This window comes from Episyrphus balteatus, chromosome 3, assembly GCF_945859705.1.
Source record: "Episyrphus balteatus chromosome 3, idEpiBalt1.1, whole genome shotgun sequence".
Lineage (NCBI taxonomy): Eukaryota > Metazoa > Arthropoda > Insecta > Diptera > Syrphidae > Episyrphus > Episyrphus balteatus.
The window spans coordinates 129306404-129332438 of NC_079136.1; the positions used below are offsets into that span (position 1 = coordinate 129306404).

Sequence of the window (26035 nt, forward strand, 5' to 3'; positions counted from 1 at the left end):
TCAATCATTATAAAACACCAGTTCTAAGCAATAATAATAATATTTTTCATTTGATGGCATTTTTTTTTTTGATTAATTTATTTTTAATTTGTTTCGAATATAAAATCATAAATAAAAAAAAAATTATTATAGAACAGAAAAAAAATGTGTAAAAATATAAACATAAACTAGACCACAAGAACAATAAACTCGTAGAGAGAGAAAGAGTCATTGACACACAAAATAAAAAAAAAAAAAAATGAAAGACACTCAACTCAGTCAGATCTGACTTTTGTATGGCGAGTATATGCCAGCAAAAAAAAAAAAAAAAAATGACATGTGCTAGCAGGCGGCAACAAAAGGGGTTGTGCATCATCATATTCTTTGTGGGGGTGTATATAGACGTCATTTTTTGTATGAAAAACAATAAAAATAAAAATTGAACTTATTCTTTTGACACTACATGAATTTTTTTCCTCACCGCATCTTTTGTGTCAGTTCGTTCACACGCATTATTCAATATAAAACCAAAATTATTCAATATCCTTATTGAGATTTCCTCTGATAAATATAGAACAATGGGATCAGAGAATCTTTGTCTGTCATATTCATACATCAAAATGATATTTCACACCATTACAGGTGCCGGAACATTGTGTGGGACGTAAGTGGATCTTGAGTTTTTTTCTGAGAATCTTTTTTTTTTTATTTAAAAAATGTATCACTAATTGACAGTGAGTTGTGAGGATGTTCGGAATGAATGGGATTCTTGTTTACCTGAACAAAAGAAATTCAATGGAATTTACCGTTAGAGTGCGCTTTTAAAATGTACCAAAACTCTTACAATCCACAAACAGCGAGGGTTGAAAGAACTTTGTTAAGTTTATTTTTGTTGAGCTATCGTCTTTGATGTTTTTTTTTTTCTTCTTATTATTATTACATCTCTTCTGTCATGAATAAATGAGTAAAAAAAAACAAACAAAGAAAAAAGAGAATATGAAAACTTCAGCCATATCAGGAAGTCAAAAAGGGCGAAGTTAAGTTCATTTGAATTTATGACCTCCAGCAACAATTTGTTCATTTTTTTTTTTATTTGACTTCTTTATATTTTTTTTTCTTGTCTGTTGGTATGCAGAGATGGATATAATATTTGTTCACTTGTTGAATGCAAATTGTTAACATGACTCGGCAGCGGGTTAACTTTCTTTTGCTTCATGTTTTTTTTTTTTTTCTAAAATATTCTATAGGGAACCAAACTTTTCACACTCATCTTCTTGGCTTTTTTTTTAGGGTTGAGAAATATGTAATTTATGTAAGTGCGTATATTTTAAGGTCGAAGAGTAAATACTATTATCCCGAGAGGGCTTTATGATGGCAATGTTATATAATATTAACGCACTTAAGGTCGAAAGATTTTCTTTGAAGTCATTTGAATAATTTTCTCATATATAAGCAAAACATATTACAAACAAAAATGTAACGACTACAGATGGATTTTTGGATGATATTTACTTGAGATGTTTTTTATTTTTTATTATTAGGTAAAGTTTCTTTGGGGTGTTTGGAATATTTCAATCTTATTTCTTCGATTCAATCAATAAAGTTTTTTATCTAACGTGCGAAGATATTGAAAATGTATGAATTGTTGAACGTATTTATATTTCGCCAGAAAATGTTAAAAACAAAGAATTTTTAGCTGTACATTTCATTTTTAGTCTTACAAAGGAAAAAAAAAAAGTCATTCTGAATGCATTGAATGCTTGTGGAACGTAATTTTATTTTATAGAACTTGTTCGACATAAAAATGGGATCCACAAGTGATAAATAGATGTGATTGAAAAATTTTACTGATAAAATATGTACGTTGCATATTACCAAAGCTCAAATATTGAAACAAAAACGAGCATATCGCCGATTTTTAGTGATTTGATGTAATTGAATCAATGTGGAATGTATTAATCTGTCGTTTTTTTTTTTTGTGAACAGACTGTTTAGATCTTAAACTGAACATCATAATTCACTAATTATCAAAAAAAAAAAAAATGTTCCACATACGCCCCAGTGACCATATAAAAACATTCTTGACATTGAACCTAATCTACCTTATTAAAGAAATTTCATATATGCCGCATATATGTACACTCATAATTATAATCCACCTTGTTCTTCATGTACGTCCACACCACGACTTCAAAGACCTCCCATAAAATCAATACTCAAATTAACGGTAAATTACCTTAACTCAATTTTCAACAAGCTGCCAATTTAGAGGCAGCAAACAATTTTCAATTTCAAAGCCCATAACTACACCACACTGCAGTAAACTTTATTTAAACGTCATCGTTGTTGTCGGTATAGAGTCTCAGAGCGCTGCTGACGGTAGTGTACGGTCGAGGCCCAAACTGCAAAAAGGTCAAAACTTTCGCTTATCAATCGCCGGCATCTCTACAGTAAGCCACACAGAAAGCAAAATAAAAATAAAAACACAAACCCAAGCAACCGGCCTAGCTGCCATGAGCTGAATACAATATCTAACCAACTATAACCAACCCGACTATACTGGCTAATGTCGTGCCATATGAAATCAACAAAATAAAAGGAAATGCCATGCGACCGACAGACGGGTGCACTCACGCTGATTTTTGCCACACTCTCAACTCTCAAACCCGGGCGCCATTTAAGGCAGGCTAAAAAGTTGTTCATTTTTTTTTGTTGTTGTTGTTGTTGTTGTTGTTGTATTTTTGAATAATTTCTGCTCAATTTAAAGAAACCCCTTTTTTTTCAGTCTCTCCTCTATCTAACTCACGTAACTCTATTCAATAACAATGCGACAGAGTTACGTATAGCATGTTATTCGGTTAAACACGGATATGCCAATTTATCGTCGAAATTGCTGTCGATTATTCGTATAGTAACTTGGTTTATGCAGCCGCGAACAACCCAAAAATGCTACCATTTTTTTCTGTCAGGGTTAACCTCAACCCCTAATTGACGCTTATCTGTCAAAGTATATCAACAACATTGTAATTATCAAATTGCTTGCAATATCATTTTTTTCGTCATTGTTCGACAATTCAATTGTTGATGGTAGAAGGAGGATTGAATGAAATTATATTTTCAAAATGCAGTTGCTGTCTGTTTGTTTCAGACAAAAACGAGGAGGAGTTTGTGGAGAGTAAAAGTTTTGCTGCATTTTAGGGGCAGCACACAGACGACCATGACAACTATAACAAAAATGTCAAAATTCACCTAAAAAGTCATCGTGTTAAAACAAAGGTATGCCACATTGATGGTAAAGTTTTTTGTATCTGTTTTTGACGTTTTGTGGAAATACCATCCACAAAATAAAAAAAAGGGTGGACATGGGTAGAATTGAGTAAGTTGATTGATGGATTCACTCTAAACTCAAATCACGTAGAATCCAAGGATGAAATGGTAGCGGTTTGACAGATGACACTTTAATCGTCGAGTGACAATCTGCAAATTGGCAAATTCAATTTGTATTATAAGCGCGTCGTTTAACTTTTTGTTGTTATTTTTTTTTTTCATCACCGTTTCTTGTCTGGGTTGATCTGCATCTTTGTATCTTTCTGTCTGATGATGGTAGTGGCGGTGGGTAAATTATTTTTAGAATTTTTTGTGTGCCACGATTCGCAGTGTGACATAAGTTTTTTTTCAGTTTTTTTTTTTTCTTTTTTTTATGTGAGTTTGTTTTATCTTGTCTTCAATAGAATGAGGTGAATATTTTGGCAATCAAGTTGCATAGAGAAATAAAAAATTTCGATACATGCCAAACGAATGTAAGAAAAAAAAAAGAAACTTAGGAAGCTGTGTTCTAGTTACACAGTTCGCCAGGTTTTTTTTTTTGATGATGTGAATGCATTCATTCGAGGTCAAAGGAGGGTGATTTTTTGTCTTGTACTTTCTTGTTGGATATGAAAAAGTATATTTTATTTTATTTTTTCACGTCAGGTGAATGTGCAAACGTGACAATTGTCACTCTTTGTAGCTTAGAAAATCTAAAAAAAAAAAAAAAACATGACATATTTTTTGTTTGATGTTTTTTTTCGATTTGTTTTTTGCTTAGAATCGAAAGTTTGTTTTGTTTGGAATTGTCAGAGTTTGTTTGGAATTGTTTCCTGTTGACTTCATTAACATCGTCATGGAAAATAAGCTTACCCATGCAGTTGGAATATTTTAAAGGGGTTCTACGCAAAGCAAAACAAAATATCTCAAAAATTAAGGTGAATTGGATAAAGCAAACGAAAAACCTTTCACATTTTGTTCGATTGTTATTTCATGACCCATTTGAGATCCTCTGAAAAATAATTTTTCAAAGCATAAAAATGTTTATGACATTTAACAAAAAATACTTTCACTCATACCTATTTTATTTTTACTTGCGATATAGGTACTATATATCAAGTTATGCATTCGTACAAAAAAAAAAAGTTGAGATAACATTTTTCCATGACATTACGATGGTAGACAATGCCAAAAAAGTGGGTCCCGGAAGTCCGTCTGTCTGTCTGTCTGTCTGTCTGTCAGTCTGTCAGTCTGTCTGTCTGTCTGTCTGTATAAGGAGCTACAGCCTAAACGGATGGACCGATTAATGTCAAACTTGGTATGTAGCGTTATTTGGCGACTCTCCAGAGGGGTTTTTGGAATTAATTTTTTTGGACCAAAAATAACGGTACTTGTCATATACCGATTTTAGTAAAATTGAAATATCTCAAAAACGGCTCCAACGATTTTGTTTAAAAAATTCAAATATTAGTTTTAAGCTGAGGTCTATATTTCAATAAAAAATTTTTTTTTCGAAAATCGTTATTAACGGTACCTGCCATAGAACCGTTTTTTTCAAATTCGAATATCTCCGAAACTTCTTATTCAATTTCAACGAAACTTTTTGTGAAGAAGCATTTATATAATTTAAATATAAACCAAAAATTAAATTTAGAAAAAAAAAATTATTGGATTTTTAAAAAAATTTTGAAATTTTTTTTTTGAAAAATCAAATTTTCGAAAACGGGACATTGAATTTTTTTGAAATTTTGTTTTTAGATGTTGATTAGTGATGTCTACAAAATGGCATTACAATTTTATTTTAAAACTTTTTTTCCAAAAAATTATTTATAAAAAATTGTTTTTTTAAAAAACGGCTCTAACGATTTTGAAAATTTTTTTTCTAAAAATGCACGTTAATATATCAATCAAAACTGCATACTTGTTTTGGAGGGCAATTTAATTTCTGATTTTATTTTATTTTTTTTTTTAAACGAATTTTATTTTTTTTTTCCAAATTTCTATATAAAAAGTCTTAAAAATGTAAGCAACTTTAACTCCAAGAGCAAGTTCGTGCGACCCAGTCGTGCATTTTATTTTTTTCTGTCCTTCGAAACCCATAAAAAATGAATCGAAACCAAAAATACACCGAACATAAAATACACTCACTCCCAGTAACTTGCAAAAAAATATTCCTCCATAAATTCGACCTTTTTTACGATGACTTTTGTTTTCTTTTTTTATTATTGTTTTTTTTTTTTTTACAAAAGTATTTTACAATATTTACTCTAAATTTTTGAAGCCTTTTTATAGATGGAGAAACACTTAATCCAGGAAGACTGTTTTTTATGCAACTCAATTCAAAACCAATCTACCTCTTTGCTCAGCTTTGACAAACATAAAGTCCTTCGACATAGTTTAATGTAAGACAATTGTCCTAGAACCAACCACAGGCTTTTTACCTCCAATCGCACACAACAAAAAAGTAATGGCCTCAAAACTTGTGTAAAATAGTGTTTCAGTTTAATTTTTGTATTTTTTTTGTTTTGTTTTGCAACTCTTGAGAACTTCAGGACGACAACTTGACACAGAACTTTGTTGATGTTTCCTTCGTCCATCCAAAGCTCTAGAGAGTCGCTCAATAGGCCTCCAGTGAAAACACAAAAGAAAAAAACAGAAATAAAATCATTCGCATAAAAGCGAAAATGTTTTCAAAAAAAAAAAAAAAAAAAAAAACAAAAAAAGAAAGTAAAACATACAGAGAAAAGAGTCACTCTTGCATTTGAGAGGAACAGAGAAATTTTATGGTGGAACACAGAGAGAACAAAAAAACGTCCTGGTTTTATAATTTAATCGGCTTTTAACCCAAAAAAGAACGAAGCATGAAAAACAGAAGAAATAAAAGAAAATAAACATGAACAAAATTTAAAAAAAAAAACACGGGCATAAAATTGACACTGCACAGTAGTTACACTTTGGTGTTTTATTTTTTTTTATAGATATTTTTGTAATAAGGATGTGCATGTGGAAATTTATTAAATAAGAGCAGGACAATAGAGTGAAGCAATAGGTTGGATCGAGAATAAAATTATAAGCATCCAACATTCTTCCTAAAAAAATATATAAAAAAGTGAATACATTCCACAACTATTTTCGACCGCCAATCTAGTAAAAATGTTCGGAATTTCATAATAATAATTTTTCAAATATAATCCAAAAATATTTGGTTTAATAATGTTCTCCACTTTTCTAAATCAATACGTTCCACAATTATTTTATCATGGCAAAGCTAGTACAAATTTGGTACAATCCACACTCATCTTATTGGAAAAAATTTTAAAAACAATCAAAACTTCATGGTAAATGGAATTTGAATACGTTCCAAAACGTAAAAGAATGTCAATTTCTGTGGAAAGTAAAACTAATTCATGGAAAAATGAATTATTAAACACATTCAAAGTTTTACTAAACGGAAAAAGTTCATTATTTCTTCTGAATAGAAGTAAAATTTATCTTTAAAATATTGTGGAGTGTATTATATACATCGATTAGACCTCCAAAGAAGAAAATATTTGTTTACAAAATGAAAATTTTAATTTTTGTTTAAGCCTAGTAGTCACCTGCCGTGAGTGGTTGGGTGAATGGGTTCCACAAAACTTAACGGACCATTAAATCAGAATATGAGCCTGAAAGTCAAACAGAAAATGAATTAAGTAATATTTTTATTATAAATTCCACTGAAATAAAAAAAAAAAAAAAAAAAAACAAATTAAAACAACCGAGAATAGAAGTAAAAATCATCATCAATACAAAATGTTGTTTTTTATGTTTGAATTTTACAGAAACATTTTTTTGACAACCTTCATCAAATCTACTCTTGAAAAGATTTGTTTTCGATTTTTAGGTTAACTTAAAAATTTAATTGAATTCAATTCGTGGGATGTATTCTTTCGTTGTCAATGTCAATAGCACCGTCACGTCATCGTCGTGTGTATCTTTTTTTGGTACATTTCTAGGAATTATAATCCTGTTAAACCCGCAAACCGCACGTTTGAATGACAAGCACATAGATTCACAGATTGAAAAATATCATTTAACAAGAAAAATAAATAAAAAAAATCCAAAAGATACCCGATTTATACAATGTTTGGGACTTAAAGCTTAAAACCAAAAACAAGAAATTCAATTTATTAAGATTAAGCAGTTTCCTTACTTGTGAAATGGAAAATATATTTGTTTAACAATTTCTTGTATAAGCCACAACCTTACCTTAACATCGTTAAACAAGGTGGCAATGTTTATCCAAGGACTTATCTCTCGTACTACAGATAGTTTTTTCGAGTTTTTTTTTAAACAAATTTAACTCATTATTTCCAACTCATAAAAATCCACTTAAGAGATGATAGATAGATAAGATAGTTTTTCGAAGTGAGTCTACCTCAAACATCTTCCTTGATCCACTTAGCGTATGTTTAGTCGCCAAGCAGGAGCACAGCGCAACTATTATTCTAAGAAAAGCAGTTTTTTTTTTATCAAAACCAGATTAAACAAAGTTCATAGTGAAACTTTTTACTATCTTTCGCAGTTCCTAATTTAGATTGAAGGAATATTTGTTTTCATGGAAAATCCCATCAAATCATAACCTGATATCACAAGTTACTTCCACCTACTTAAATTTAACATCTCTCTTTATTTGAGATAATTATTTCGTCTCAAAAACAACATCAACTCATCTTGTAGTATCAATGACCTTGACAATATTCACTTATCTAGCTTTCTCTCACATTTCTTCTTATAAAACTCTCAAATAACTCGTCCACACCATCAATATAAATTTCTTGGTATCACATTCCACATCCACAATGTCAAGAGCAATTGGCGCGAAAATGAAATATTTCAAACTGAAAAGTAATTTGTCAAAATTGTTTCACTCAATAACATGGTTTGTCTGCTATCCACACCGCCCCAAACTGAAAGACACACACACATAAACACAGATAGACACACTTTGAAACAAAATAAATTAGCGCACATAAAGCGTAATACTTCAACACGCTTATTCCGGTAGTCTTCCGGAGTTTTGTATCTATCAACTACAATCTTCAAAGCAGCAGTCAGAGTGCGAGGAATCAAAACAAAACGATTTTGTTTTTCTTTCCCGCCATTTGTGACTGTTCACTTTGTTCCTACTTCGTGTTTACTCAAATCGATGGCAATTAATTGTCCATAATAATAAAAAAAAAAACTCTCATCCAAAATGGAAACAATATTCAACCATAGCTTGACCCCAACCAACTTAACTAGCAAAACGAAGGTAGCGTGTCGACTTATTTATTATAACTCTGACGGAAATTCACAGCCCATCAACCCTGACCGACATCAGAAATGCCGATTAGCACAAAAGAAAGAAAGAAAAAAAAAACCAAACCCCTAAAGGTTTGGCTGACGATGATGATGATGGTGTTGTGTCGTTTAGTTGGTCAGAAACGCCTATATGTGGACTCAATTCAACTAAATTAGACTCTCTCTCAGTTACAGTTAAGTGGAGGGTATACTTCCGTTGACTGAATAAGAACAATACCGGCTAGAATGGATTTTTTTGTACCTAAGCGAGGGAGGAACAATGTCCGTAATATTTTTTGGACAAAAATGTCAACGACCTCAATAGACACTGTTGCGGTTTTTGATGTTTGTTTGTTTTTTGTTTTTTTTTTTGTAACTCACACCAGGTGGGTGAAGAGATAATAAATTAATTGACCACAGGGTGAACCAAAAATATGAAATGACAGAATAAAAATTCTAAATATTCTTTTGTTACTGAGACTCTTTTTTGTTTTACGTTCCACTTTAATTTTACGTTCCACAGGTTCTATTTTGTTCAGAAAATTCTTAATTGGAAAATTATTTTACTGTTGTGTATGAAATCAGCGAGTGGATCATTGAATTGATGAACACAAAATCAAATTTGGAACGTAACTAATTTTTCGAAAAATTATTTTGAATTCTCCTGCAGAAAACAAAATCTGTAAAAAATTTGCAATGATAAGGGAGTTTTAGTATTTCACAGTTTAGGTATGTTCCACATTTCATTTGTTACGTTTCTGCTTCTATTTCGAAAAGAAAACGAATTTATTGTCACTCGAATTGTTGTAAATCAAAGTCTAGTTTGTGGAACGTATTGTTTTTGAATTCCAAAAAAATTACTGGTAGGTTAAGTGAAAAACTATAAAATGTGGATCGTATTTTTTTTTTTTAATTCACAAAAATCAAAAATTTGTTTTAATTTCATGTCGGAATCACCCTATACTAATTAACCTCTTTAGAAGAAAAAAAATCATAAGCGTGTCGCAACATTCCATAAACATAAAGTCGTGCGAAATTATCATCATTATCATGACAATGCGCCGTGCATGAAAGAAAAAAAAAAATCACAATGCATTCTATTACCTAGTTTCTCAATCGATTAACCTTTTCAGTTAGTGAAAAAGTGTTTTGGCTTTTAAGTTCAACAGCACTCCTATAGACTTATTTTTTTTTTCTTCTGTTTGGGTAGGTAGCTCATCTTCTTTTTGCAGAGATATCGACATTTTATTCGTGATGGCAAAATGGTGATGATAGTTCATGGAGATTTTTTAATGTCTCATTCCATTTGAAGGCCAAAATGAAGTCAAATTATTTAAATGACTTGTTAAAGCTAATATTTTTGAATAGGATCCACACTGTTAAATTTAGTAAAGGTACTACTTTCAAGATCGAAATTTGCTGAGTGATTTTTTTATTTTTCCACTTGTTAGATCGTAAAAGCTCTTTTTTTCATAAAACTTTGAATTTTCATTCCACCTAAAAATATACTTCAAAAATAAATTATAAACATTTTTCTTTTCTGTTTCATTTGATTTCAGGTTCAAATTGACAACGACAAGTGTCGTCGAGAACGCGAATCAAATCGTTTGCCTGGTTCCCGCTTAGATTTGCCAAGTTTGTGCAATGCCAGCAATTCAACGCGTTCAACAGCAGCCCGTTGTATTGATTCACATAATAACACAGTTATGACTCAACTAAGCCCGCAACCGCCAAATAGCAATAGCAATAACAATAATAATAATTTAGGATCGCCTATATCATCGACAACAACAACTGCCTCATCACATACAACATCTGGTGGATCGGGTATGATGACAGCAATGTCTGCCAAATCAAATGGATCTTCGTCGTCATCGAGTAGTGTGGATGGAAAGGGCGCTAGCAGGCCAATGACACCATCAGGTAATACAAAATTGTACATATAAGTAATTCAATAATATTTAAAGTTACTTTTCAATTTTTTAATGCAATTGATTCTAAAGTATTAAAAAAGTTACTCATACGCCACAGTGACTCTGACACTCCAATGTATTTTTAAGTTTCTTATGTTCCAAGACTTGTAGTATGTAGTTAAGTTAGCCCACTGCTTGCAGTTAATTCTAACTAAAGATATTTTTATCGTAACAAATCTTGCCAAGAGGCGTTGAGAGTGCTAATACAAGCAAAACCCAACGCAAGCGTGCTTGGCTTTTACTTTTTTTTTGAGACAAACTTTTTATTAAATTCGACTTTTCAATTTTCTAACACTCCTTATTTTATATTAAAATTCATAAAATGCATTAAAAACACATTTTTGAATCGTCGCACAGTGGTCACGATTTTCATATTTATTTGCAAAAATCGTAACTTTTGAATGAGTTGAGATTTCTTGATTTTTTTTTTGTTATAAAAGAGACTCTTAGAGAGCAATTTCTTGTATTATATTTTTTTTTGTCTATATGAAAAATGTATGTTTGTATGTTCAATGAATATACATATAATGGTTTATTCATCTATTTCATCATAGATTCTGAACTACTTATTGTTATTTAACAAGTGAGGTATCGTTAGAAGCGTCTTGTTTATCCAGTAGTTATAGATAATAATACATCTCAATAAATTGATTACAGCGCCCTCTAGAAGCAAACAAATTGTTTTAAATAAAACAAATAAACAATTTTCTGAAATAAGAAAACAAATTTAAGTTTTGAAAAGCGTTCATACACTCGTTTTCATTCTATTTTTTATTTTTCTATTTTTGGCTTTTCTGGTTTTAAAATTAATAAAAACGCAATTTTTGAACTTATTTTCAAAATAAAGTAAGATTATTTTAACTGCATACGTACACAAAAGTTATGATTTTTTTTAAGCTAAAATTGAACGGTCATATTTATTTAAGACTTTAAAATACTGAAACAATTGTCTCACCATCTGCAATTAAATCATTTTTAAATGAATTTAGTTAATTTTAGTCATTTTCTAGCTCCCAACTTCAAATGGACTTGTTATAATAATCTCCTTATAGTTTTACCATGTCAAAATGTCCTTCCCTAAATGATAGTTTATTATTTAATAAATTTCAATTATTCCAACAATTATTTTATGAGAATATCTTCTGTGTGGTAAAATCTGATAGTAGGATGTCAAACAATATAGTTTCATATCCTTTTAATCCATCTATTTTGACCCAGATGTCTCTGTCAGAGACACATTTCTAATTCCATTCTTTTGTGTCTTCCGATATGGCATTCAAAAAAAAAATAAAATAAAATGAAGCTTTATATTTTCTCTGTCTGATTCCATATGTTTGCCTAAAATCCCTTCCATTTGGACATAATATGCTTTTGTGCTAAAATAGGTCCTTTTTTACGACCAGACACGAGAACACATATAAAAGCCATAAATTGTTGACTTAATCATCATCATCAGCAGCAGCAGCAGTAGCATCAGCTTCAAATGACTTAATCTTCTTTCTCTCTATTACCCACCTACCTTTCCCATACATTGTCTGAAAAACATCTCAAAGGACGCACGAGATACAAAATATCCCTCCCTCTCTCAATGCTTCTGATGAAAACACACAGACAGCATGACACAGATTATCTTTGACTCTCTGTGTGTCGTCACTTTGACGATTTTTATAGAAATACACGTTCATCAAGGATATCAAGAGGAAAAAAAATCCGATATCCACCAACTCACTCACTTTTGAGACTTTTTCATTTCCAGGCTCCGTCATTGCTGTCGCCATATTTATTTAGGCTACTTGTCAATTCACAACTTATATACACGCTCCATCTCGGCTTTTCGCAATGTTTGTCTATTATATTTCCATTGTTTAGACTTTCATTGCGCAGAATTTCAAATTAGCTTTCTGACTCTTTAGCACGTATAATGACGAGATGCGGATTAGCGGGGGATTTAAAAATATCCCCAGAAAAAAGGGGGGAATTAAATTCAACAATTATAATATTTTTATTTGCCTGACGTAATCAGAGAACAATTGAAAGATGAGAATGACATATGACAACCCTGCGAGATGGTAACCCCATTGAGACAGAGAAATGTCAAAGAGTGAACCCATTAAGTCGCGATGCAACCAGTAGACAACGCCGACGACAGATGATCAGGATTAACGTCGTCGCGCCATATCGTGGGGACTTATTTTACTAATTAGGATAATTATTTGCCAGGATGTCTCTGAATGAAAAATATAAAATTTTTTAAAATTCCCCCCGAGTGATATGGATGAGGGATGAGGGGTGGATATCCTTGACCTTTCACACGTCCATGATTGTTAATTTTATTAATTGACGATGACTGTAGTCTGTTTTGCTTGTAAAAAGGAGAGAGAAAACTCATCAGTAAATATATAGATTTTTGTCTTTTGTTTGTTTTAATTCTGCAATGTTCATAATACTACTTATATCCTTGAGAGATTATATCCTTTGGGTGTTTGGCTTTGGCCATCACACTTCATCAACATCACACTTCTGAATTTTTGTTGACATAATTCTTGCATTCTTTTTTATTTTTATAACATATTTTTTCTTTTGCCTCTTCTTTTTGTGAATGTCCTTATACGATGTGCAATGATGATTATAATCCTTGGAATGTGTCAAGGTTATATTTACTCTTACATAGACACTCATATGGATTTTTTTTTGTTCTTCATTTTTTTCTAGAACTGATTAAAAAGTACAATAGCTACTTGACAGAAATGGAATTCGATGAGTTGAAAATTTACAAGGAGATTTATTATTTTGGCCAATCGGCTAATAAAGTTGCCTATGTGAAACCATCAACGAATCCAAATTCTGGTTATGATGATGAAAATGGAAATTATAAAATCGTAAGTGTGAATTTTTTTTTTATTATTTTCTTCTTTTTAACTATTTTTTAATTTGTTTAAAAAAATAAGGTTGAACACGATCATATTGCCTTTCGTTATGAAATCCTTGAAGTAATTGGCAAAGGAAGTTTTGGGCAAGTTATACGTGCACTGGACCATAAGACAAATACACATGTAGCCATAAAAATTATACGAAATAAAAAACGATTTTTAAATCAAGCCGTTGTGGAACTTAATATATTGGACGAACTGAGAGAAAAAGATGCCGATGGAACGCATAATGTTATACACATGTTGGATTATACGTACTTTCGATCGCATTTGTGTATTACATTTGAATTGATGAGGTAAGTTTTTGTCTATTTAAGGAAAATAAATTTAATTTAATAAATTGTGGATAAATTAAGGGACATTTTTTTATGGTGTTGAATTTATTCGGAAATAGTTTTCAAATAAATCAGGCATTTGTTTTCTATTACAAATAAAAAAAAATATTTGTTGCAACAAAAAATTTTTATTGCAACTGAAAGATATTTGCTTTAAAAAAAATATTTATTGGAAGTAAAAAAATTTTGCATTATTGAAAGTAAAAATATTTTCCATTCAAAAAAAAAAAATACAAAATTTTTAACATTGAACAACAAAAATTAATGCAAATACAAAATTTTTAACATTGAATAAAAGATATTAATGCAAAATGTGTGCATTAAATATTTTTTTTTAATATTCGTCAAATTTCTTACAATTTTTGCAATTTGCTATTTGACCATACATAAGCTATTTAAACTATAATATTGAGTAGGATATTCGATTTGTATTTGCAATAAATTTTTTTAATATAAAATATTTTTATTTGCAATAAAAATTTTATTTTCAACGCAAATATTTTTTCAGTTTTTTTTTTTTAATGCAAAATTTTTTAATTTCAATAAATATTTTTTTTAATGCAATTTTTGCAGTGAATATTTTTTTCAAATTTTAAATGCATTTTTTTTTAATATTTCTACAACCCTGGACGGGATTTACTGAAAATCTCTATTTAACGTTTTTAATCTATTTTGAAGATGGTTGTTATTTTTTTTTGGTTCACTAGGGCGTATACGTGTTAAAAAAAATTAATCATTTGAAAAATTTATTTTATTCCTCAAATATTAAGGTAAAACAAATTTTAGATATAATTTTACAGAATCAAATTTTCTATCGAAATACTGTCTAGTCGCTGTTTTTCATGTGAAAGGGTGTTTTTTTGAGGGGATTAGAAAATGTGGGCATATTGCAAAAACTAATTAAGAATAATGGTACCCTGTTGAAATCTTCCAATAAAATAACAATAAATTAGTTGCCAAGAATCCATAAAATTATTTTGGATAACAGGGTGTTTTTTTTTTTGAGGAAGGAAAACAAATGTTTACAGTTTTGTGTTGTTGAATATCTTTGATCTTTATTATCAACAATTTGTAATTATAAGCTACTTGGAAAGTTCCACAAAAAATTACTGTAATGATAAATGAAACATGGAAATGTTTTCCTCTTAAAAAAGTTGTAAGTTAAATGAATGTCAAAACATCTCCTTTAAATTGCTTTCCTGCGTCATGGATAAATTGATTTTCCCAAGAAAACACAAAGAGCCAATTATTTTAGCATTTTCGTCACTTTTATTCTACAAATCCTCTTAAGCTTGTATAAATTGATTCACTTGAATCAATTTTAATCCCATTTTAGCAACTTTACCTACATCAATTCATAAAAAATTGAAGACGAAAAAAGGAACTAAATATTTCAAGGTTTTGCCAATCAATTAACCTATGAATAGGCCAATTTATATTCAAAGTAAACAAAATACTCAAACAACGTCACATGTAAACACGAATAAATAAAATCCTAAAAATAAAGGTTTTTTTTCTGCAATACACTTACATATACATAAAGTATATTACTCTTATACTATGTTATAAAAGGAAAATTCCAACTTGTTGCTTTAAAAGTTCAATAGGCTTTTCTTCGAGAACACAAAATGTCGATAATCACGCGATTGGGATACTATATATGTTCGATTTTTGTCTTCTTCCTGGGTCTTAAATTCAATTATGTGAGCCTTAGAAAGGACAAAAAGGTTGTATAAGAAAAAAAAAAAAAAACATGATGTTGACCTTCTAATGAACTTTTGTGTATGGGTCTTTTTAAGAGAAACAAACACCCAGAGACTTCAATTTCGCAAATTTCATTGATAAACATAAGCTAAGCAGTAATGAAAAATTCCACAACATCAAGAATAAAGGACGAAAAAAGAAAAACCTATAATACGTGCCTTTTAAGAAGATAGATTGAGATTTGTATTGATGTCCATCAAGGATACACCCAACCGACAACATGAAAATGACAGAGGATAGGGGAAGGTAGGAAATATATGAGATTGAGTGTTGAAGTACTTTTCTCCTGGCAAGTATTTATGGTCGACTTTTGGGTGATTAACACGAAGAAACTTTATTTTCTCGAAGGTAAAAGTGTCGATATAAAAATGTAAACACTCTTCTTTGCCACTCAAGGGATGAAATTCATGTCCCTTAATGATAATTCTGACAAAGTTACACACACATTCACATTTTTTTTTCAATAAAAGGTTCAAACGAAATCCTTTGGGAAATTGTTTATGGTTTTTGATTTTTTTTTTATGTAAAAATGTTAAAAATGGAATTTTTTTATAAAGGTCTAAAAAAAGGTCAGGTCTGTGTGTGGAATTTGGATAAAAACATCACACAGTTTTTTATCATTCATCAAATATTTTTTTTTCTGATGGAACTGACAAATGGCTGACCTTTTCTTTTTGAAAAATAAATTCCAATGTTGGATGCCAGAGAGTAAATGTTTTTTTCGGTTTTGATACATAGTATAACTTCGTCCTTTTGATCCGAATGATTAATATTTTTATTTTTTTTGAGTGAAAATATTTTTTTATTCTAAATATTTTTCTTGGTGTTTATTTTAATTTATTACATAGTTTAGCTCTTTTTTTGTGGATCATGAATCTTTATTTGAAAATTCATTTGTACTCGGCATTTAACTGTTCTACAACTCTTTGGTATTTTCAACATTTTTGAAATACACTCTATATATAGAGAAAAATAGACCACATAAAATAGAACAAAAACAATAAGATTTCTCTATGGTTTTCATCCAAGAAGGAAACCTTATTAAAACAATCGGGTTTTCCTTATTGTTTTAAAATCTGCAAAAAAAAAAAAAAAAACATGACCAGGCTGGGAATCGAACTGGAGACTTCAAATCATTAGTCGTCCACCTTACCACCTGAACCAACCTGCCATGAAAATATTGATCGCGATTTTTGTTCTAGTGCTAAGTTGCATAAAAAAATCAACTTTTCAGTCAAATTTTAATAAGATTTTCTCTATAAAAATAATAAGAAATCTCCTTAAAAAAACCTTATTAATCGTTGATTTTAATAAGATTTCCTTATGAAATGTATGGACGGTAAAACAATATGGCAATCTGTTAGTTTTTAGTGGGTCATATTTTTTTCTGTGTATGACTCAAATTTATAATCATAGAGACATAAAAAATTGTTTTTATTTAATTTAATTTTATTTTATTTTATTTTATTTTATTTTATTTTATTTTATTTTATTTTATTTTATTTTATTTTATTTTATTTTATTTTATTTTATTTTATTTTATTTTGATTAAGTACACGATAATTAACATTGATTTTTTTTTGTCTGAGTTCAAAGCAGGCTTGTAAAAATATCAATTGAAAAAAAAAAATGAATTTAAAATTTAAAAATATATATATATACATACTATGTATATTTATTGCAATAAAAAAAAATTGCATTAAAAAAATATTTATTGCATTTGAAAAAAAAATTGCATTAACAAAAAAATGTTATTGCAACTGAAAAATATTTGCATTTAAAATAATATTTTTATAGCAAATACAAAAAGCTGTGAAGCTATTTCAACTATAATATTGAGCCTAATGTTTAGTCGAATAGCCAAAATTGTAAGAAATTCGATGAATATTAAATATTGATTTTTTTTTTCAATAGAGAAATTTTTTTATTTGCAATAATTTTTTTTAATGCAATACAAATTTTATTTTCAATGCAAATATTTTCCAGTTGCAATAACATTTTTTTTTGCGAATTTTTTTTTATTTGCAATAAACATTTTTTTTTTTTAATTTAATGGAAAACAAATGCTTTAAAAAAAATATTATTTTCTACAACCCTTATTTTGATGTATTTTATAAAACTAGTGTTTTTTTTTTTTTAATGCGAAAATCATTCAACTTTGAACATATCTTTTGTGATGGCAACTCTGTTACGAACTTGTTACTTAGAACCCACTAAAATGTATCAGTAAAGCTTTGAAAAATTTTATATAATCGCACAAAGATAAATCATCAGCAACAAGTCGTCCTTCCAAGTTCAAGTCCTTTCTATCTGGTAGTATTGTTCGCCTTCAATCATCCCCCAAAAAATTTAAATTTAGATCCTATATTTTAATCCTGTCACCGAACAATGCCTATACAACATGCATTGAAACCACATTTGTCCTTCTCTTTCAAAAATGTTGATCCTCTTATAAAGCAGAGAAAGATTCCATTTCATTTCGTTTCCAGCTAAATTTACATATAAAATCCTTATTGTTGGCATTCCTAATTAGGCTTTGTAAAAATGTCGTTACTTAATTGCCATGTCCTTTGTCGATATTCTGTGAAAGTACCTAATCTCTAAAGTTAACAGGATTGTTGGAAGATAAAGATAAAGGTACTTTGCATATCATGAACAAAATCAAATCTCCAATTATACAAATAAAATGAAAAAAGAAGAAGAAAGGAATCCAAATCAAGGATGTCACATAAACACACACAGAAATAACGACAGTGATTACTGACAAATTAAATATCCCATCATTCTTCCCCTCATCTTCAAGGGAGCACTCTTCTTTTATACCACAAAATCGAACAAACCTTCATGTCAATGTTGTGGATCCTAAAAATAAGGACTCTTCTCGAGGGTTGAGAGTTCTTTTTTTTTTTTTTTATTATTTCTTTTTCCATAAATTATCTGTTTTGCCGGCAGCAATATGCCGGTGCGGTGGTAGTGGCAACAAAAGGGTGAAAGTAGACGTATCCTTGCGTGTTAACGCAGCAAAACAAATAAGAAAACAAAAATACAAAAAAATCGTTAACAACATAAACACAATTCACTTTCACTAGTTGCTCGCAGCAGGGTTTGTGTATCGGTTTTGGATATAAACATAAACATAAACATACCCTACCTGATGATCTACACCTGGGTGCGGTGGTACTGGTACGACAACGACAACAACGACGACGACGTTCAATCAAATCCGCATGTCCACACCCCCAATAAAAATGCATAGATAATACTCCCACCGAACGAGAAGCTTGTTTTTAGATATTCTTTGCATGTTTACCCTTTTTGTGTTTATTTTTTTCTTTTTTTGTTGTGTTGTTGTTGTTGGTTTATCCTTGTTCAGGAGGGAGGTTTAATTAAAAAGTTGAAATATGAAATCAAGTGCATGTTTCCGGATCCGCGTTGTGCCATTTGGTGGATGACATTTTAATGTAGCTGTGCCTACGTGCTCTAATGAACAAGCAAAAAACAACAAAAACCAAAACGATTTATATATAATTAGTCGGTTTTTAGTTTCGTCCTTTCTGTCATCATCATCATCATCATCATCATCATCACACTCACACGTCATAATATGCTTTTTGAGCCGTGTGCATGTTAGAAGGATAAGCCTGATGGTATTTGGCCCGAATTTTAAACGCAATATAATTGCTTAAAAAGGATTGAGTTTCGTTAAATGTCAAGTTGAAAGTTTTTTTTTTGTTTAAAAACCATCTTTTATATTATTTTTCTGCTGAAAAGTTTATTATATTTATTTATCAATAAAAATGTTTCATTTGTGTGTGTGTTTTTTTTTTCGAAGGTATAATTAAATTTTTGTAAAAGCGAAATAGACTACCATTTGTCACGTGAGTTTTGTATTTGTTGATGCGGATTCTAGAACACAAAACTAACATGCAAATTGGTTGTTTATATGTCATTTGAGAGCACATTACTAATATTTTTTACTCAGAAACTTTCGATATGTTTGGGTTCGTTTTTTGCGGTTGTTTTATATGAACTATGAAAATTAATGACATGAGTTTGTCATTATAAAAAGCTTTTATGTCATATATGGGGTGATGGTATTTTGTGGGATATACCTAATTTGTATTACCCGTTTTATTGTCATTGGCTTTTAATAGATTGTATGTGCAGAGTGAGATTGTTAATGTTATAAGCATTTATGCACTTGAGCCTTCAGGTTTGTACGATATAAGTGCTGAAATATGTTCTGTTTTCATGACATTTTGTTTTTCATGGAATGTTTGTATAGGAACCGAACAGGAGTATTAGTTTTTTACCAGAGAATTTGTGTTTTCTTGACAAGTTATATTTTATTTGGTATAAATCAGTCAGTTTTGGGGTATTGGAGTCAGATGTTTCAACTTTATGAGAACCAAACTGTATGCACACACTCTTACAAAATAAAAATAAATGTGACCAGAAAGTAAGAGGGAAATTCTTACTAATAACACTGTGAAAAAAAATTAAAAACTTCTCATCCAATTCATTAAGGAAACAATAATTTGTGGAACGTAAATTGTATAGGTGTTCTGTCTCATCTTTTAATTAATTTTAATTTTATCAAAAGCTGAAGTTAAGTTATGTTTCTTTAGCAATATTAAAGGTATAAATGCAGAAATATTGCAATATTTTAAAGTTCCAAGAATTAGAAAAAGAATACGTTCCACAATTTTTTTGCGAATTATAATTGTTTTAACTCTGTAGAGTTAACCCATGTTTGTCAAACTTTTATGAATTTTGGTTTTGGACAGTTATTATAAACACATTCCATATTTTTTTTTATTGAAAATTGTTCAAATGTTGTTCAAAAATAGGTTCCACAATTATATATTTAAATATATTTTTGTGTTTATTCGGAAAACCAAACCTGTGAAATCTAAGATTTTAAATCACACTGATCTTTCTATTTATTCAAATAACTGTGTGAAATTTTGACTAAATGACTATCTTTTATAAAAAAGTAACTAATTAATATTGTAAAATAGAATTAAATGAAAAAAAAAAAAAACGAATACGTTCAACCTAATACAAAAATTAAACTAAATTCATTTGAAATGAAACCATATCTATCGATGGTAGCATATTATCTAGAAAAGAACTTAATCTTAATTTTGCATCAAAAAGTCAATACCAAGAAAATATCTCCATTACAATTATTAGCACTTTTCACATAACATCATTCTACATCAGTTATAATTCAATTCTCTACAATTTCCTTGAAAATATGCTCAAATATTATCATCATCATCTGCATAACAAAAGGGAATTCGATAAAATTTCAATTGTTCTCTGACTTTTTGAAAAGTCACATATAGTCACATATATTTCACCATGTAGATGGAGAAGGGAGGTGTGAGAGTGGGTAAAAAGTGAATTTGTTACAAATCAACGAACACTAAGTTTGTGTCCTTATATGCAAAAAGGATTTCAATTTCAACGATGATGATGATGAGAAGAAAAAGAAGAAGAACTAGTTGTGAGGCGATGATGTGATGCAGTACATCGTACGTGGATAGAAATGCAACATTTTATGAGGTTTTTCACTGCTGGCAAATGTGTGATAAAATTCTCACAAACACTGCATTTATCGACTTTTAGATTACAAAAGAATCAGCTAAAGTGTCTAACAAATCACACAGAGTAAGTGTGCAGTGTGTGGTTATCCATTTCCATTTCCCATATCACAACCACATACAGACTATATATCTTTTCTTGTATTTATCCCTTCTCCCCTGCCTCTTTTGGTTTTGTGGAACACATTATATTGTGAGGGTAGATGATGTCGTTCTTGTTTTTATTGGTTGTTTTCCATGATGAAGGAAACTTAATGAGGTTGTAAATTCTATCACACACCATATTCTTCTCAGTTCGTTCAAATTAAAAATGTCACTTTATTGCGAGTCTTAAATGTAAGGCTAAAAGGTTTTTCCGACACCATTGGGGGGTTGTTTACAATAAAGTTCTAATTTTTATTGAAAAATAAGATGTTTTTTTTCTCGAAATTTCATGGAGATCATTGACTTGTCTGTCTTAAGGATTCATTTGATAGAAAAAAGGTCATATATCCTTTGCAGACATTTTGTATATTTTTTTTTTTTTTCTTTTTCACGTCTATCAATGAACTCTTAATACCTAGGAAGGAAGTTTATTTTTTCTTCTTCTTCTTCTTATTTTTTTTTTTTTTCAATGCCAACATTTCTACCGAAGGACGACATCGAACATCGAATATCGAAGAGAAGCTCGTCAATTTCCGTTTGCATGTCGAATAAAAATTTATCGTAGTCAAATCAAATTAGGCGACGTATTATTTTTATTTTTGTCTTGTGTCCTTTTTTTGATGTTAGGGGTAGATAACTCCAATATGCAAGCAACATTGCATTTATATTCTATAAAGGGATTGAATATGTGTTGTTTTTTTTTTTTTTGCCATCGTCATTCAAGGGTTTCCCAAAAAATAACGAGTAAGCAAAGTGAAAAGAGCAACAAAAATCAATTTAACTCCATATCCTGTGATTATTGCATTTTGATGACTTTTCTATTGCTTCGTTTGGGAGTTTTTTCCCCTTTTTTTTTGAATTTATTCTTTTGCTTTCGCGAGGTCAAATGCCTATAAGGATTATGGTGATTTTTGTTTGTTCATTTTATTTGAATATGTGTGGTAGTATTGTGTGGATTGTAAATTAAAAAAAAGGCCTATTGACACTTTAATGGAATGAATAAAAAAAATGGAAAATGCAAGGGAAATCGATTTGTTATTTCATTGTGTTTGCTATTTATTTTTTGTTGCATACTTTGTGGCTAACGGAGTGTTTAATCTCGTTTTGGGTGGTTTTTGTCAATGATGATCTTAAGTTATTTGACAACGATATAAAAATGTATATTTTCATTCTAATTTAAGATGGTTTTCATGAAAGATTTTTCGAATAAAAAATTGTTGCATATTTTCAGGCAATTTTAAACCTACATATTCTTAGATTGAATTTTTACCTATGCATTTTTTTAATGGCAAATAGTTGATAAATGAAAATTATTAGAAAAAGTTCTATAATTTTGTCCTTGACAATTTTCGTTTCCATAGGTAGTCCTTTAGAAGGCTTTAAATCCACCCTCAATTTCATTCAATCTCCAATAACAAACCCTATTATCCACAAAATTTCCCTAAACACTGTTTGCATTAAAACTAATTTAAAACTTTACATCCCACATCAAATATCCAAGAACCGGTGAAAAGTTTAAGTCAATCTTGAGGTGTTTATTGCATCACAAGTCTCACAAAACAACATCCGAATGACTATTTTTTTTTTCTTTTCTATTTTGGTCATTTATTCACTTGAATATCAAATAAATCCTAAAATACATCCTTTTCCCGCTCACTTATCCTTCTTCTATAACGAAAGAAAATTTTTCGTTTAAAGTCAAGGAGAAAGTATTTTTTTGATATATTTTGTTCCTTCCACATACCGAATAGAGAGAATTTATAACATCCTTAGCCTTACAGAAAAAAAAAATTGTTTCATTTTTTTTTCTTAATACCGTAAAGTTAGTTTCGTTTCTCATTCAACGTACCTTTTGACCTATGATAAATTGTATGCTTTTACCTTGAAACTTTTATACACCTTCATCTCTGATAGAAAGGGGGTGGGCTGAAAGGGGAGGGGCAGTTTCTGATGATGCTGGTTTGTGAGATAATTTTAGGCGCATACGACACACCAAGGAGACCCAAGGCGAGAAGCGGTAAACGGAATACTACGACGAGTAATATGGATCGATGGTGTACTGTGTACTCTCGCTCGGTGGTGCCTTGAAAAGTGTCAATTAGACGAAGTATTTTCAGACTCGTCGCAGAGGTATATTTCTATATTTTCCCAAGTAAGGGTAGGTACCTATTTGCTTTAATATTATGTATATACTTTTTCCTTGTGTCATTAAATTTTATGGAAAAATGTTTAGAGGTTGTAATATTTTATAATGTGCTTTTCACTCTTAATTTGAGACAAGAGAGTTTTTAGGTCCAAAATGACAATATACCAGCTACAATATAGCGAGTTGTTAATGGTTGTTGTTTTTTTTTTTTTTGGAAAAAGTTAGTTTAATATTTGTTGTTTTTTTTTATCGTTCATGATGTTGTCTTTGCCAAGGACATCGAGTGGAAAATTAAGCTAAGGAATTTTCTCAAAATAAGGATATTTAAATTAAGATTGTGTTCTTTTAGTCCTTTTAGAAAAATATATTATACAAAAATTAATAAAACAAACAATTTTAGGGATTTTTAGGAATTTTTAATATTCATATAAAATTTAAAGAAAAACAATGTGTCACCTGTTATCCTTCGAGGTTTTAATTAGACATCATGAAATATGGTGTTAACTTTGTAGTCAAAAAAGGGAATTTTTAAGCACTATACAAATATGTTCTCATCCTTTTTATGCTTTGCTATTTTGACAGCTAAATTGCCAAAGGAATTTTAATAAGATCTATAAGTATAAATACTACAAGAATAGTCACTCACTAGGGTTCTGGTTCTTCAACAATAACTCTGTTTAGTCAAATTAACATAAGTAGTTTAGAAGTTTCGGTGGAACATAACTACATAACTATTGAAATTGTGGAACCTAACTTCAATCAAATTCCATAAATTCCATCAAATGCATACACAAAACTCGAATCAGTTTTTTTGAACTTGCCTTTGGTTCGAATGAAAAAGGTCAAAGCCAAATACAATCATACGTTTTACAGATTGCAAAAATTTACCTTTTTAAATAAATATATAAAAGAAAAAAGTGGAACGTATTTATTGAAAGTGAAAAAAATTATAACAGAACATTAAGAATACCTTCAGATTTTCTTTCATTTAGAATTAGGCACCTTTCCATTTTACATTCCACACAAAGTATGTTCCTATTGTTAAACGGAAATTTCTCTAGTGAAATGTTACGAAAAAATTATGAAATCTTGTGGAAGCCAGAGATTTTAAAAATCAAAAAACAAAAATTTAAAAAAAATCATTAATACGTTCCACATTTTTTTTATGCAAATTTAATAATATGTTGAGTCAAAATAGGTTCCACAAACGCTTTTAAGCATAATCTTGTGTCAATTGGCGCTTCTTTTCCTTTCCACTACTTAACTAGTGGAATCAAAATATAAATACGTTCCACAAATCTTTTTGTTTTCCCAAATTTCTAATCATTTGATGCTTAAAATAAGGACAGAGAAATCTTTAAAAAGTCTCTTGAATAGCAATCAATCATTAATTTTCCTAAATATAACTTGGGGGTCCTAAAATCCTTAATAAATTTTTTACTATCGTTAAAAAAACGTTCAACAAAACTCGACAGCTCTTTCCACTTAACTTTCTTCCAGATTTAAGTATCTTTTCAAGTTCAATTACACAAAATCCTTGATGAAAATTTTCCTCTCGTGTTTCTCAGTCATTATAATTTTGCAAACGCAATTCAATAAAATTTTCAAAATAGGCATAGGTAAGGTACTCATTTCCTGTTAATAAAATGTCCCATCAAACTAATATAACAACCCATCAGCATCGCACTCATTTCCCAGTCTTTTCAACAAAAAAAAAAGTTAATTGAACTTTTGCTAAACAAGAACCATTTATATTAATCTTTATGTCCCATAAGCCATAATAACATCTCCTTGAAACTTGTATACAAAAGTACCATAAACTATGCCTCTATTATACCTCTCTACCAGAAGGTCATGGAAAAGAATATAAATATTCCATCCATATTGTCGTAGTCAGTATATTGGAATTAATAATCCTTGAAACTATCTCGCCATCATCAATAACCAAAAAAAAAAAAAAAAAAAAAAAAACAGAAAATTGTGTGTTAAGAAATTAGACTTCAGAAACAAACAATATTTATGGGGTCTCTAAATAAGAAAAATGGATAAAAAAAATAGAAAAAGCAAATAATTTATCGATGCCAAAAATTACCTTCCAATTATATCCATCCAAGGTCGTATCCTCAATATTCTTGATGTTTGACGTAAAAAACCATAATAAACTATAAATTGATAAAAAATAAACAAAAAACACGGTATCAGTTAATTAATCGCAAATTTATTTCGCAAAAAAAAATAAACAAGTTCAAAATATTTTCATTCTTCGTCTTGGTAAAATGGGGGTTCGCTGATTTCGTTCAAGAAATGAACAAGGAGGCAAGTTTTATACCGCCTTTTTTGTTTCGTTTGACTTTTTTGGGGGAGTTAAATGGTGCACCATGGAGGGGAGGAGAGAGGGTAGCTTGTAAGGGTTTTAGTCAGTTATCCAAGTTTCATAAAAGCCACCCTAGAATGTTCTCTACGTGAAGAGAAATAATAAAATTAAATTTATGATTTGTGTCGTCAAAGTTGTATCGTTGCGCGGTAT

The 26035-nt window shown here is 29.9% G+C and overlaps 1 protein-coding gene across 2 annotated transcripts in view; it reads left to right on the plus strand.

The window, feature by feature from the left end:
• The window catches only part of LOC129917155 (dual specificity tyrosine-phosphorylation-regulated kinase 2), a 67366-nt gene that overhangs the window by 30287 nt on the left and 11044 nt on the right, over window positions 1–26035 (plus strand). Inside the window, exons 1-4 of one of the 2 annotated variants that reach the window (XM_055997539.1) lie at window positions 10195–10310; window positions 10375–10530; window positions 13293–13459; window positions 13529–13806. In XM_055997539.1, the coding sequence (XP_055853514.1) occupies window positions 10437–10530; window positions 13293–13459; window positions 13529–13806 (539 nt within the window). In that variant the 5' untranslated portion in view covers window positions 10195–10310; window positions 10375–10436. Of the gene's footprint in view, window positions 1–10166; window positions 10531–13292; window positions 13460–13528; window positions 13807–26035 lie in introns of those variants that run through there. The other variant, XM_055997538.1, reaches the window with a different exon arrangement.